Here is a 15,451-nt window from a genome sequence, read left to right on the forward strand (position 1 = left end):
AACTAGACCCCAGGAGTCCAGGGTATCGCCTTTGACCATGAATCATGGATTGGGTGAGTCAGGTTTTTACACGAAGCAACTCCCATCTGTACATGACCGAGGCGGGATTTGTACCTGTGCCTTTCTGCATATCACACATTTTAACCGGGCACCAGTTCAACCACTGATGATCAGCTTTTTAAGCAAACACTAATAAACTGTATGTGCAAAGTAGAATAAAGTTCTATCCCAGCACATCAGTAACAAGGACCTAAAAGAAAGCTATATTCTTCAATAGCTTATTTATTTAAAACTAGCTTTTACTCGCAGCTTCGCCCGCGATTAATTAGCGCCACCTACAAAATAAATCAGGGTTTTCGTAAATACCATGTGAACCAAAGTTTTTATCACAATGAAGTTATCCTTTGCCTTACTCCAGACTGAATTATATATACGCGAATTTTTTTTAAAGATTGGTTTAGAACCCTTGACGAGGTAAGAAACAAACAAACATACTTTCGCATTCATTAGTTGGAATATGTCTCTGCCCTCACCGCCAGGAAAGGGGCACAATTTTATGTGTAACATATAACATTCAAAAGCGATAGTTCTTGATAGCATATGCCATTAATGCAGCGGATATGAAATGCATGTTCTCAAACGCTGAGAAGGTTCGAGCATTGCAGTGGTTGAAGAGGAAGTCATCGACCTCCTTACCGCGAGGACACGTGTGGAAGTATATCCATTGGCAAAGAGTGTTCTGCATGATATCCTGAAAGAAAATAAAATTTTGTAAGTCCGCCATTGTACATACGAGTATTCTTCAATCCAATTCCAAATCCAAATTCCAATGATTGTTTTGTATATGTTAACGGAAATGTATAAAATTATATTTATTAATTTATTTATGCTGCCCTATTTCTAGCTGTTGTTCTTGCCGTGGAAACTTCTTCTATTTGTAACGTTCATCTTCGATAAGCGGTATTCTTAGCGTTTGTTAACATTCTAAATGATGCCCCTCGCCCCGCTATCCCCGCGTACTACGGGTTTTACATTTCCGATTGCTATTTAGGAATCTAATTTAATTTATATTACACATTTCCGGCCTATTTTAGGAATTACATACATTTCCTAGGAATTGTATACAATGACGGATTACATACATTTCCGTTAACATATATAAATACAGCTTTAGCACGATCCAATATGAAGGTTCCCCTGCAAAGGTTGAGGCCAGACTAGAGTCTGGTTACTTCATGTTAAAACCTAACTCTCCCGGTTCAGGATCATGGTTTAAAAGCGTTTCCTCGGCTCCTCTTCAGAGAGAACAGATAAGGGCCTATATCTAGCATTGCAGTGTGGGTTCCCGTACTCTTGGAATGAGGCATCTAAATGACTATTGTATGCCCGAAGTGGCGTCAGGATTTCCGAATCGTAAACCGTAGGCAAATGTGGAAGGTTAATAGGAAATTGTTGAAAAGTGGACACATAATCTCTTTTGTACAAAGAGATCCACCTTCAATCAATATACTCCTTTTTTGAAGTCATTCAAATTTCTAAACCCTTTCCCTAAGTATAACAAAAACTCTCCTGAAAACCGGAGCAAAACCGGTTCAGTTCAACGCGAAATAATTGCGACTAAACACAGAACAAAGAGGTCAAACAGAGAACCTTTTTTTGAAGGCGGCTAAAACGAGCAAATATCAGAGAGAGACTTTCAAATAGTTCCAACCAACCTGTACTCCTAACTGGAACTCTTGCATCTTCTCCTTCCTCGGAGAAGGCCCTGACAGGACAACACAAGTATTACGGAGTACTTCGCACTTATTGCTGCATTGCTTGCATTCCGTCGAAGATTTTTCGGACATCTCTTCGCTTGCCTTCTTCAGAAGAGGAGAAATAGGGGTCACCTGTTTCCGAGGAGAACCTTGTTAAAAACTCAACCTCATTATGTAAAGTCGGTAAAAATTCACTGTAAAACTGCCGCGCTTCAGAATACGAATCACACCAAGTGTGTTAACCCTTCAGCTGCGGCGGCTATACGCAAACTGCGCACCTCGTCTGCGGCGTTCAAGCGCCGCGGCGGACGGGCGCGCAGTGTCTTAGATTTTGTTGTATATCTGTATATAATTATTTGGGACCTACCCAAAAATTTATTTTTTTTTAAAGAGTTATAAATGAAGAATCATATGCAATAAATTTTGATGCGAAAAAACACTTGCGTTTATTATATTTAGGTCACTGAATTCAAAACTTACCGAAAAATTATCCATTGTAAATATTTTACTGATTTTGCAATTTACATCTTTCATATATTCTGTTTTTGTTTACTATTCCACAAAGTCCAATAATTGAGGAATTTAATGGTGCCAAAAAGTTATTATGTCCCAAGTAAAATTCTCTAAAATCGTCTTCACAAATAATCCAGTAAGAATCACGATTTCGCCATTTTGCAACTTCTACAACGCAAACTTTATACTTCTATTACCATGAAAATATTGAAATGTAGATTTATTTGAGGCATTGTAATCGTAAATAATGTATTTGGCTTCACAAAACAACAAGTAAAATGTATCTAAATGTCTTAAAATAGTATATTTCTACTAAAAACTGAAAACTTACCTAGAAAACTATCATTTTTTCAATTGGCTCGTTCATTCACTTACATTTGTCTTTGCTCAACTGTAAGGGCAGTGTGGCAAACACGAAAAATTGTAGTTTCGTTTTTATATCAGACATATATAGCTTGCCTAGAGAAAATGAGCGAAAAACCATAGCCAAAAACTAGAAAAATGTATGTCTGTGTGCGTGACTTGTTTGCCTTGCTTGTCTGCTGATGGCCGTATCTGGACAAAATGGCGGCATGTGGTTAACGCCTAACTGCTGATGGCCGTATCCGTCCACTGTCAATGTTTGTCTAACTGCTTTAGGTCGGATCTGGGCATATCTACAGGATGTTTGTTTTTAGTTGTGCACGTTAGTAATTTGGAAAAGAGTGTCTTGTAAAAATAAAAATAAAATGTTGATTAAAATGTTTCTTTTATTGGAATACAAAAATGTACAATGTTTATTGGTTTCCACTACTCTAAACCTATTCAATTCATAGTACATACTAGTAATTATTTTTACCAATGATTCATAGTACATACTAGGAATTATTTTTACCAATGAAAAAATAAAAATAAAATTACAATTTTGTAAAAATAATTACTGAACTGTTTTTGATAAGTTTTTTTTTTCAATAAATCTATAATGATAAGAACTATGTAATATATAAAGACTTATTGAAAAAAAATACTTTCATCAAAATCGGTTCAGTAATTTTTGAGATAGGGAATAGTGTTGAAGTCGGTTGTTTTGTAAAAAAAAATACTTATTTTTAATGAATTATGAATTCAAATTAAACAAAAAAATTTTGCGTAGGAATCGAAATTTTAGATTCCCATCATTTCACTTTACTGATAACAACAACGTTTTAAAAGGGTGTTATTTAAACAGTCTGCAGAATATTCATATGCAAAAAAGTTTACACAAATTCAGAAGCGCAAGTGAAGAATAGGATAACAGAAGAATAGGCACCAAACTGCACTGCAGCAGTGTCTCTAAATGACGTCAACTTAAATTTTAAACAAAGCATGTTTGGACTCAAAACACGCATGCGTTCGATCGAGCTCAAGCCGACTGTAACCAAACTCAAACGTTTATTCAGAAAATAGGCCTTTGTAGGCACTTTTTTACGTCAAATTACATGTAAAAATTATCGATTTAGATAAATTAAATAGATATGTATTCAAAACTCAAATTTAAAATTATTAATTCTTTCAAAGCTAAAGACTACTAGCGCTTCGTAACCGACCACTGCAAGAGAAGAAACGCCGAAAGAAACTCTTTTCAACAGTATTGGTCGCCTACTCGCCTGAAGGGCTTTGAATTTTTTTTTTTTTTATTTTATTTGTATATTCATTCTATGTATCTTATAACCCGTAGACCAAACCAGTGCAGTCCTAAGAAAGAAGGGATCAAAGAGAAAAAAGTATTTTTAAACAATAATCCTAATATTAATATTTAAAAATAAAATAATGTATACATAAATAGATAAACACCCAAGATCAGAAGTCAATATGAAAAAGATAATTTACCAACTTGACCTGACTGGGGATCGAACCCGAGACCTGGAAGTAGCAGTCTGGTGTGTTGACTACTACATCACACATTTTATATAAATATATAACTAATATAAATAAATAGATAATATTTAATTATATATTTTATATATATGTAACTACAGAAGTAATTTACAAACTATAGATTTTCTAAAGTATGATACTCAAGCCAACATTGGCCAACACAAATATACACCGTGCAATGACTGCACGCGATGTTACATTTTTGCCTGCATCTAACACAACGTCCCCTCTTAAATTTATCTTGTTTTTTGGTTCGCTCCTCGGTCACCTCATTATGAACAGGGAAATGATTAAAATCCCTGTTCAGCCTGCTACAGGTGGGGATGGGGACCTGGCGCGAACGTGAGGAGACGTTTTGTCCGAATTCTAAGCAGAGCTCTTCAGCAAGCTTGAAACGAAATTGGCGGTGAGTCATTTTTTTATGCTGGCCAATGTTAGCACAATATATAATATATGCATTTAAAATAGATATATTTAAAAGACGTCTAAAAACTTTAATATACCATTTGATTCCCCTCTTTCTTTCTAATAAATACATGCTTAGCTTTTGATCTTTGAGATCGACGCCTCCCATGTATTTATTATATTCATGGACCACGACTGGTTTGGAGCAGGGTTGGCCAGCCCTGTGCCCTGGAGCCATATCTGTTTTGTGGTAAGTAGATACAGTGGTGACAAGCTTCACATCTTTCCATGCTATGACGGATACATCACCACAGTGTCTACTTACCACACTACCCCTAGCCATCCTTTTATCCTGCAAATTTTGGATTTCTACGGGCGTGTCTTTTCGGCGACGGTTCAGAGTACCGACTACGTCAGTTTTATGTTTTTTTAGAAATTGGGTCAGAGGAACAGAATTATAAAAATTGTCCATGAACAGGGTATATCCCTTGCCTAAATAGTTCTTGAAAAGCTCAAGGACTATTTTGGCAGTGGATGTAGTAAACCCGTAAACCGTTTCTGCAGTTGTCGTGCCTTTGCCGGCATACAAAATTAAATTTACTACGTATCCAGTTACGGCCTCACAGAGTTCATAACTTTTGATACCGAATCGAGCTGCTTTGGAACGAATGCATTGTTTCCAGCTTAAATGACCCTTCCAAAGCAGCAACGATTCGTCTATCGATACTTCTCTGTGAGGCACGTAAATGGACTGGAATTTTTTATTTAAATAATCTATAATAGGTTTTATTTTAGCTATTTTCTTATCACGCCCCTGTACATGTATGTTGTTGTTATCAGTAAAGTGCAAAAATTTTAAGAGCATTACGTAATGATCCCTTGACATCAGTTTTCGAAACTCCGGCATACCCATCACACCCGTCATCCAATATTCCTCTAACCTACTTCTTACACATATTGACATAAATATCATCACACCTATAAGCCTATATAGTTCGGAAACCGAAGTTTCCACCCAGTCGTTCATGCGAGATTTACTTGGCATGGAGTCTCCGGTTTCAAAGAAACCGGTTATTGTTTCCCAAGCGTAATGATTCGTTTCGTGGACAATAGAATCCATCAGAGGCTGGTCCCAAATTTGAGTAAACAAGCCTAAAGGACTTGTTCCCTCAATTTTAGGACCAGCTTCTTCGTTGAAGTCCTCCCTGACCCCTCTAAATTCGTTAAAATCAGATGACCAAGTCAATGGCTCCTCACTAACTTCATCTTCAATAAAATCGTCATCTGATTCCAACATCTGCTGTAACTGATCGAGAGTCAATTCTTCCTCGGCATCCTCATCACTTCCAGAGTCGATGGCTAATTCTTCAGCCAGCTCAGGATCCAGTATGTCTTCATCCTATTAAAAAAACCAAACCCTAAACCACATGCAAGCATACACACAAACATAACAAAAGCGGGTATTGTTAGAGATGCCAACCACAATATTTTTATAAAAAGGAATAATTAGTGTATCCCAACGATGAACAGGAATAGAGATTCCTGTTCATTTTTATTCAATTAACTTTCAATATATTCATGCCATATTGCCAATTTCGCTGAATTACGTTATTGAGCATACACCAAACACCTTTATATCAATGAAGTTACAATACATTCATACCGCATTGCCAATTTTAGCAGAATTGTGTTATTGAAGCACAAACCAAACACCCTTAGTTACATTACCTTAGTTACTGGATGGACTAGATTTCTATCAGATAGTCCGGTGCACGATGAGAGCGGCAATAAATAAAAATCCCTTTCTCAATGCAAGTAATTTATACTTTCAAAGAGTGTTATGAAAATGAAACTTACAGGTTCTCGGCCAAAAAGATTACGCGGCTGACCTTTCGTACGTTCCTCTGGTACCTAAAAAATAATTATTTTGTAAATAACATTGCATGTTGTGATAATAGGTAATATTTTGTTTCGATAATCCTTACAATAGACATCAATAAGTGAGCAATAAGTTAGTATACATCTCGACATATTATTATCTTGGTAGTTAAAAAAAAGTTGAACATCTACTAAAGTTATCAAAAAAAAGAAAACCATTCTTACAGCAGCTACTTTTTCGCCGCCATGGACCAACTCATCCACGATCTCTATGGCTTCGCCTTCCACAGATAAATTTTGGGGCCGCCAAGGCTGTAATAAAATATACGAAATAATCAGTTTTTGTTTTTAAAGTAAAAGGGAAAGTTAACAAAACTGGAAAATAACATACTCTAATCCTCCCTGATCCAGATGTCTCCAAGACTACATCTCTGCCCCGAATAAGGGATCCCTGAGGAGTTCTAGTCACCTCCAAGCCGACAAACATGCTTCTGGAAGTACTTGGGGTTTGGGGTTCCATTTTAATCTGTCAATAAAATAAAATTATTAGCATGTATTCAAACCAGACATCGATGTCATCAGAAAGTGCTCACGGAGACAAAACTAACGAGCTAAAACACAGCGCGATACGAGTTACCGGAGCGTAGATCCTGTATACCACCTTCCGACTGCATCATCAGACCCTCGATGTCACTTCATCAGAAAGTGCTCACGGAGACAAAACTAACGAGCTAAAACACAGCGCGATACGAGTTACCGGAGCGTAGATCCTGTATACCACCTTCCGACTGCATCATCAGACCCTCGATGTCACTTCATCAGAAAGTGCTCACGGAGACAAAACTAACGAGCTAAAACACAGCGCGATACGAGTTACCGGAGCATAGATCCTGTATACTGTATACCACCTTCCGACTGCATCATCAGACCCTCGATGTCACTTCATCAGAAAGTGCTCACGGAGACAAAACTAACGAGCTAAAACACAGCGCGATACGAGTTACCGGAGCGTAGATCCTGTATACTGTATACCACCTTCCGACTGCATCATCAGACCCTCGATGTCACTTCATCAGAAAGTGCTCACTGAGACAAAACTGACGAGCTAAAACACAGCGCGATACGAGTTACCGGAGCGTAGATCCTGTATACCACCTTCCGACTGCATCATCAGACCCTCGATGTCACTTCATCAGAAAGTGCTCACGGAGACAAAACTAACGAGCTAAAACACAGCGCGATACGAGTTACCGGAGCATAGATCCTGTATACCACCTTCCGACTGCATCATCAGACCCTCGATGTCACTTCATCAGAAAGTGCTCACTGAGACAAAACTGACGAGCTAAAACACAGCGCGATACGAGTTACCGGAGCGTAGATCCTGTATACCACCTTCCGACTGCATCATCAGACCCTCGATGTCACTTCATCAGAAAGTGCTCACGGAGACAAAACTAACGAGCTAAAACACAGCGCGATACGAGTTACCGGAGCGTAGATCCTGTATACCATCTCCCAACTATCATGACATCATGTCATCAAAACCAAACGACATTTTGACTAAAACCAATAAAATAAATTTCGTAGATTTAGTTTCAATCAATGAATAAATCACAGAGGCTTTTGAAAGCATGCTGTATATTAGCGTCGCGATACAATACACAGACAGTGTACGACACAAGTAAGATGGCGGACATAGTGCGTATGTGTGCGTGTAACGGATTCTCAGTCTTGAAAAATATAAGATATTTACAAAATCCATGTATTTATTGTAAAAAAGTTAGTGTATTTCAATAGTATAATAAATTTACTATCTAAAACCAATTATATCCATTACAGAGGTATTGGATATAATGCATAAACTAACACGAAAGAAATATGTAACACACTCCATCTACTTTTGAAAAAGCTAAAATCCTTCTTTTTTTACTAAATCTATAAACTTTTACACGTAATTGCTTCGAAAGTAACTATATAATAACGAAATAAAAACATTTACATACCTGTTTGTAATTACAGCCAAAAAAGACGAGTTTTCTCACACGTTCTTCAGTCACTTTGCAACACAACGAAGTCACAATTTGAAATGACTTGGTTAGCTAAATGAACGGATGAAATTCATATTTGACAGTTGTCTATGACGGCTTCATTCGTTAGAAATACATTTCAAATAATAAAACACCTTATTTCTTGTTATTAGATATTATATTTGTGTAAAAACTACGACGAGTGCATTTGGACGGATCCGGAACAAAGCATTCCTAGTACATGCCCGGATACGGCCTAAAGCTTACGAAGGGTTAAGAAGTCTGTAAGACTGCTAACTGCCGTAAATACCAAAGAAAAGAAAGTTACCAAAATTTTATTCTCAATGATATGTTCTGTAGCATTAGTGAAAACGGTAACAAGTCCGATTTAGGCCAAATTGAGCTACATTTTAATATTGAGAATTTACAACACGCTCATTAAAAAAGAGTGTGAAAGTGTTTCTTCTGGTTGACCTTGTGCTATGATAAAAATGTAAAATGCACTAACGTTGCAACAACATTTGAAGCGAATGTTTGCCCCGAGCATGGGACAAAGAAGTAAATAAGAATTCAGCACCGGATGCGGGGGTCCGATCCACGACACGTTCACACCCTGCATTGTCCCGAATTCTTCCTGAAAACAATTTATAATTTTATTTAGAGAGTTAATTGAAAATGAGAGACATAAATCTACTCGTAGACCAAGATAACTAGTCACATTTTCAGTTCATAGGGTTTCGAACCAGAACTCTTTGCAAAGTGGAGACAGGTATGTGAGAAAGCGAACGCCTGTCCACGTTTCACGTCATAATGAAAAGCGAAACAGCGATAGTTTTTCGCGCGATAAAAACAACGTCGCGCGTGCTGTAATACCACGGGAGCTGGCCCCGAAGCGTAGCGACGAAGCGTGCTCCTGGGAATACGCTAAGATATAAAACGTTGTGAATTACATACGCTATGCTAAGTGAGTGAATTATTTGAGATAGATAGGTAGATAGACTCTTTATTGCACCATAAGAAAAAGAAAAGCAGAAAAAAAACACAGACAATGAGGTACAAAACCGGACTTATCGCTAAAGCAATCTCTTCCAGTCAACCTTAGGGTGGGAGGAAATTAAAATAAAAAGGCGATTAGCGCAGTACATATAAAATGAATTGCAAAGTACGATATACCTAAACCTAATATAAACACAATATAAATTTACATAAAAACACAATTAAATTTAAGAAAAATGAGATACTTATTTAGTCTAATATAGTTAAATAAATTTCTTGTAGCTGATGGTTATACTTACAAAAATAGACATGCAGGTCGCCAGGGCCTGAATACTCGCGTGTGTTCTGGACCTCATGCACAGGACTGGCACAGACGACTGCTGGGCGAACCTCTGGACGCACATGTGAGTTGTAGTGGCCACAAATATAGCGTCGGCCATGTATGAGAATACCCTGGAATATGGAAGGTTTACTGGAGGACGAAGCTCTCGATTTAAAAAAAAGTTTTCATTCCAGTTTAAGTATAATATTAATTATTTTATTATCACCATTCAATCATTCCCATGGATGTCATAAAAGACGACTGAGGGATTAGGCTTATAAATTTGGGATTCTTATTTTAGGCGATGGGGTAGAAACCTGTCTGTATTTAAATCTCTATCAAAAAAATTTCTATCATAAAGTCAAACAGCTAACGTGATCTTTTCAAGACTGTGGGCTCTGTCTACCTCGCAAGGGATTTACACGTATGTATGTTATCAAAACCGTTTTTTGATTGCGAAATCCCAAAGGACTTATTCACGAACGTTGAAAGACAATTTATCAATTTCTATTTCTAGTTTTGAAGTAAACTGGATTGGTGGAAAGAGAGAAGGTATATTGTCTCTCAAAGTTCGTGAACTCCTGAAGTCTCCAGGGAATTCGCAACCAACAAAACCGAGGCAGCGGATCGCATATCATCCATGACAACGTCCAGTAAGGATTTCCTTCGGTTTCCTTTTAGACAGTATGACATTTGTTCCCCAAATAGTTGTCAGGTTTTTTCAAGACGTGACCATAGTAACCTTACCTTCCGTTATAGTCATACTCCCAGACAACATGGTCCACAATATTGACGTCGTAAGCGCCGAGAAGGGTGGCAGCCTTGGACACGGCCATGTTCAGCATGGGTACATTCATTTCTTGTAATATCATCACCTTCGAGTTGGGCAGTATGTCCTAGAGAGCAAAGGATTTGGTGGAAACATTTCAAATTTGCTATTGTTACATACTTAAGTACAACAAGGGCGTAGGGCAATGAAGGTAAGAGCTTTCACTGCTATCTGTATAGATTATGATGACCATAAGTCAGTATTGTAATGAAATTAATAAACCTTAAAAATAATTATATAAGTTTAAATATAGAATAAGAACTTTTCATTGGAACTTCTAATTGGAAGGGGAATAACGTTACGAGTAGTTTCACGTGGGCAGACCTTAGAGAAAAAATCTAGTGTTTTGATAAAATTTTCGTAATTTCACCATTCTCTTGTTGTGTGTGTCCCTTACGGCACATTTGAGGTTGATTGCACTGTTTATTATGTCCATCACCATGCTTGCTGACCAGTTTTTGAAGCAAATCAGATGACGTGGTTTGGACGGGCTGAAAATAAAAGATTTCTAACTTGTATGAAACGCTAATCGATGCTATTGTGGCGAGGAAAACATTGTGAGTTACTGAGATCAATTCTTAGCGTATCGACATTGGCAGATCATGTATAGAAAATGTAAGAAGTGAGCTTTGGCCGACACGGGGCAAAATAACAAAAGTGGATGGAGCTAAAGAAGTACTTAGGTATGTATCTAGGGATCGTGAACTGAATCGTGGCAAGCAGAAAGATAGATAGATAAATAAAACTCTTTTTTGCACCATAACAATAAAACATACAAAACAGCACAAAACAGATAGAGTTGGCACAAAGGCGGACTTATCGCTGATGCAATCTCTTCAGCCTTTGATGAAAGATGCAGTGATCAATCATGATAATAATGTTAGATCCTTATATTACTTATGATATACTGTGGATGAGTAGAGAAGAAGAATAAGTTCAAACCAGCAGCATTCCATTGAGCAGTTCCTCGTCCCTTTGATTGCACATTGTGATATAATTTGTAACAGTTTCATGATTTAGTTTCTATCAGAAAATGAGGTAACATCTCACAAGAATTTTAGGATAATTCGACACAAAAACATTTGTTATTGTGATTGTTTGGTGGTTTTCATTTTGACAATTCATGAAAAAGTGTCATTGCTGCGAAGAGAATGACTCTTTTAATTGTTAACCTCTGACGTAAAAATAAGGTGTTATAAGTTTGACTCCGAACAAGAGAGATTCAAGAGGTTGGTTGCGTCCTCACCTTTCTGGAGAGAAGTTTGACTATCTGTCAGATCAGGTGAATGAAGCTCGTGGCGTTATCTCCTTCTGGATGTGTTATAATCTCATAAATGGAGCCCGGGGTTCGCCCTTACATGGCTAATAGAATATGCTATTTAACGTGTAGTTATTACTTACTAGCGTAGCTTATACAGATGTTATAAACCTTTCTCAGAAAATCATCTGTCTCACATTGTAAACGCGAACAAAATCCGTTCACATCTTTTCGAGATTAGCGGATACATACAGAATGAGAAAAGCAGGGATTTTACTTTATTATATTATATGTAGTGCTTGTGATGATTTCAATTATTTGCTTCGGATGTTAGCGTTCCATAGAAATACAGTATAAAGAAATCTGTATACAGCTGTTTTGCACGCTTGTTGTCTCAATGACGGAATATATAATTTTATCACTTAGTTTTTAATTATATTTTTGTTCGTTTGTGTGCTGTTCTGTTTAGTGAAAATGTTAGTTTATCAATTAAATCCTTTGGTGAAACAGTATCTGATAGTTATAACAGGTAGTGTACTTAAATATTATAAACAAAACAAGCTTTTGATTTTACTGCATCATTCCTTTTAATTGCAAGTCCTTAATTTATAACGACATCGTCATGGTATCGTAATGTATATAGTCCTTAATATATAACTACCCCTTGCCAGAGACTTCTATTTCGTTGGTTTTATTAATTTATGATTTTTCTTTCAGACGATGGGCTAGCAACCTGTCACTATTACTGATTCCATTAATTAACTTGGCATTTAACCCTTTTGACTATAGGCTACTTAGGGCTATAGACGTGATTAGTATATGTGTATAGAATCAGAAATACAGGTTCCTTAGGAAGTTTTCCTTCCTAAGTTTTTCTGAAATTGCTTAGTTTTTTTTTATTATTTCAGTAAATTTGAACTTGATCAGTTCAGGCATGACCTTGGGATGGGCTTCTCCGATGCTAGTGAAGCTATCAGATAAGGAAACTACTCCTCTTCCACGACCCCTGACACAGGATGAAGGGTCATGGGTGGTGTCAGTGACTTTTATTGGTGGTATTCTTTGTAAGTATTACCATTTTTTTTGTAGACCAGGCAGTTGTTAGGAAAGCCAGGGTGATGATAGGGAAAGCGGACCCTAGGTCAGGTCTGTAGTCTCCACCTACCTCACCGATAAGAGCATAAGTTCCATTTTTATTGTAGCAGGTATGTGGAATTAGTAGTGGATATGGATTTCCTTACTTAATTGATTGGAAACTTCTACTATGTCTCTACTGCTCTCCAACGTAACTACCTCAGCCAGATCTGGACCAAAAAAGATTACATCCGTAAGGATTAAGAAGCTACGGTACTTTAGATCTTTTTTAAATGATTAACATCCCTATTCAGAAGGAAAGCGAATAAGTAAGTATATCAATTTGATGTTGATTTTTCCAGTGTTCATCACGCCCACCATGGTCAATTTCTTGGGGAGAAAATACACTATTCCATTCAGTTTTCTACCACATTTCACAGCGGGTCTCCTCTTTATATTCGGCAGAAGATTCTGGATGGTTTTAGCTGGTAGACTTCTCTGTGGGCTCGGTAACGCTGTTCTGTTCTACGCTGTGCCTATTTATTCCTCCGAGATTGCTAGTGTGAGTGACCATCTTTTTTTGTTTTTTCTGCTTACTTTTTGTAAGTCTTAATTGTTATTAACTATGAATTAGCATTAGAAACGCAACCATGGTGATAGGATTACGTGAGAAAGTTTTTGAGGGGAACGATTGTACTCATATTATGCGAATTAAAAAATTTAATATAAATCCAACACGTATTTGATCAAACCCAGTTGCTTAAAATGTGTTACTATTTTCCATTGTAAGAGCATTAGTTTGATAATTAGGGCTATGATGAGAGAATATCGTTGTCTGTCCTTATCATGTTTATATTTAATCCATCACATTTTAAATTTCAGAAAGAGATCCGAGGGAGTTTAGGAACGATACTACAAGTATCGTGCAGTCTCGGCTTCTTGATTATGGTGTCTATCGGCCCACATTTGTCTTATTTATCGTGCAATATTATGTTTACTATATTTGTGGTCGTCACATTCATCCCAAGCTTATTTGTGCCTGAGACTCCTTATTGCCTATTTATTAAAGGTAAGATATTATAACTTTGAGTGAAAGATCTCGTAAGACTTTCTACGATTTTTATGTTTTCAGGGGAAAATACCGGTGAAACAGACCCGGTTTGGATTACCATGCTAAAGCCCAACATTTAACTTAAATGTTTTCAGTACTTACCTGCTCCGTAATAATACGATATTTGTAACTTACTGGTAATGACATGTACCAAGTACTACTTATTTCAATAAATAAACATAGATTACTAACATTTTTGTCCTTTTTATTTCCAGGTAAAACAGAAGAATCAACAAAACTTTTATCTTCTCTTAGGGGTTCTAAATCATTAGCAGATGAAGAAATATCTGCCTATACATCAACCACTGACGAAACGATTATAAAATCAAAGATCATTAGCAAGACTTTTATAAAGGCTATGATGATATTGATTATTTTGTCACTTTTAGGTATGATATCTGGGCACAATTGCGTAGCATTTTACCTTCAGACTATATGTATATCAACAAACAGTTCTTTAAGTCCTGAATTAGCAACTGCTGTTGTTGCATTTCTGTCTTTCTTAGCTAGTTGTTCGTCATCTTTTACGACGGATAGATGTGGAAGGAAGCCAATTTTGTGTTGGACTGCTTTAGGGATGTCTTTTGGCATGGTGAGTAGTTCTTTTTATCAAAGTAGGTACTAAGTATTTAGGCTTTTTGTACATTACCTCAACATTGCTGCTTTCATCAAATTAGGAGTGTTAGATTTGAAGTCTTGAACCATGCCATGCATGGTTTTTAAAAGATGATTATTCTTAACTTACAGATTGGTTTAGGCACATTTTTTTACCTAAAAGACAGCGACTATGAAATCACAGGATTAATCAATTTTGTGCCTCTTGTATCCATGATCTTGGTAGTCATATTTTACGGCGCAGGTAAAAAATTTTTTTTTTATAGCTAGATATCTCTTCTACTCTATGACTACAAAAAATATTTTGAAGGCACCTGTATTGGGTGTGTATATTTTGTGTTTCCGCAAATCCCAAAACTTATTATTATTATTATGTGTATGAAAATATTATTTGTTCTGACTTTCAGGATTCGCCTCACTCTTCTTCCCACTGGTGCCAGAGTTATTTGATGGTCCAGGACGAGCAATAGGTACCGCTGTTGCAAACTTTAGCATAACAGCTCTCACTTTTGGCACTCTCAAAATTTTCCCTCTAATATTACAAAATTTAGGACCAGCTACAACATTTTACGGTTTTGCGGGAATGTGTATAGTTAAATGTTTGTTCGTTGCATTCTTTTTGCCAGAAACGAAGGGTAAAACCATTTTTGAGATACAAGAAGCCTTAGGTGCTAAAAGAAATAAATTTGAAACAAAAATTTAGGCGTTGAGAATATTTATAAAAAGTTTGGAGGATTCTTTAATATATAAGTGCAAAAACGGAGCCT

General features: G+C 36.8%; 3 protein-coding genes across 5 annotated transcripts; 1 reads left to right on the plus strand and 2 right to left on the minus strand.

The window, feature by feature from the left end:
• Positions 1 to 574: 574 nt before the first annotated feature.
• LOC106133031 (ornithine transcarbamylase, mitochondrial-like) lies at positions 575 to 11,654 on the minus strand. The gene is made up of 7 exons (XM_013332621.2): positions 11,569 to 11,654; positions 10,997 to 11,117; positions 10,545 to 10,693; positions 9,775 to 9,928; positions 8,988 to 9,113; positions 1,716 to 1,889; positions 575 to 751 (listed from the first exon to the last, which is right to left on the minus strand). Exons 1-7 carry the CDS (start codon positions 11,637 to 11,639, stop codon positions 575 to 577), a joined length of 972 nt encoding a protein of 323 aa, XP_013188075.2. The 5' UTR covers positions 11,640 to 11,654.
• Positions 3,839 to 8,754, minus strand: LOC132903251 (piggyBac transposable element-derived protein 4-like). Of its 3 annotated transcripts, XM_060950967.1 has the most exons (4): positions 8,456 to 8,754; positions 6,841 to 6,975; positions 6,675 to 6,761; positions 3,839 to 6,482 (listed from the first exon to the last, which is right to left on the minus strand). In XM_060950967.1, exon 4 carries the CDS (start codon positions 5,866 to 5,868, stop codon positions 4,282 to 4,284), a length of 1,587 nt encoding a protein of 528 aa, XP_060806950.1. In that variant the 5' UTR covers positions 5,869 to 6,482; positions 6,675 to 6,761; positions 6,841 to 6,975; positions 8,456 to 8,754; the 3' UTR covers positions 3,839 to 4,281. The 3 variants fall into 3 exon arrangements, with proteins under 3 accessions (XP_060806950.1, XP_060806948.1, XP_060806951.1); XM_060950965.1 differs by lacking the exon at positions 8,456 to 8,754 and having other exon boundaries at positions 6,841 to 7,170; XM_060950968.1 differs by lacking the exon at positions 8,456 to 8,754 and having other exon boundaries at positions 3,839 to 6,761; positions 6,841 to 7,171.
• A 1,348-nt stretch (positions 11,655 to 13,002) lies between the features above and the next one.
• LOC106133019 (facilitated trehalose transporter Tret1) lies at positions 13,003 to 15,387 on the plus strand. The gene is made up of 6 exons (XM_060950885.1): positions 13,003 to 13,030; positions 13,321 to 13,520; positions 13,841 to 14,027; positions 14,285 to 14,661; positions 14,817 to 14,928; positions 15,311 to 15,387. Exons 1-6 carry the CDS (start codon positions 13,003 to 13,005, stop codon positions 15,385 to 15,387), a joined length of 981 nt encoding a protein of 326 aa, XP_060806868.1.
• Positions 15,388 to 15,451: the final 64 nt, after the last annotated feature.

This window comes from Amyelois transitella, chromosome 23, assembly GCF_032362555.1.
Source record: "Amyelois transitella isolate CPQ chromosome 23, ilAmyTran1.1, whole genome shotgun sequence".
NCBI classification, from domain to species: Eukaryota; Metazoa; Arthropoda; class Insecta; order Lepidoptera; family Pyralidae; genus Amyelois; species Amyelois transitella.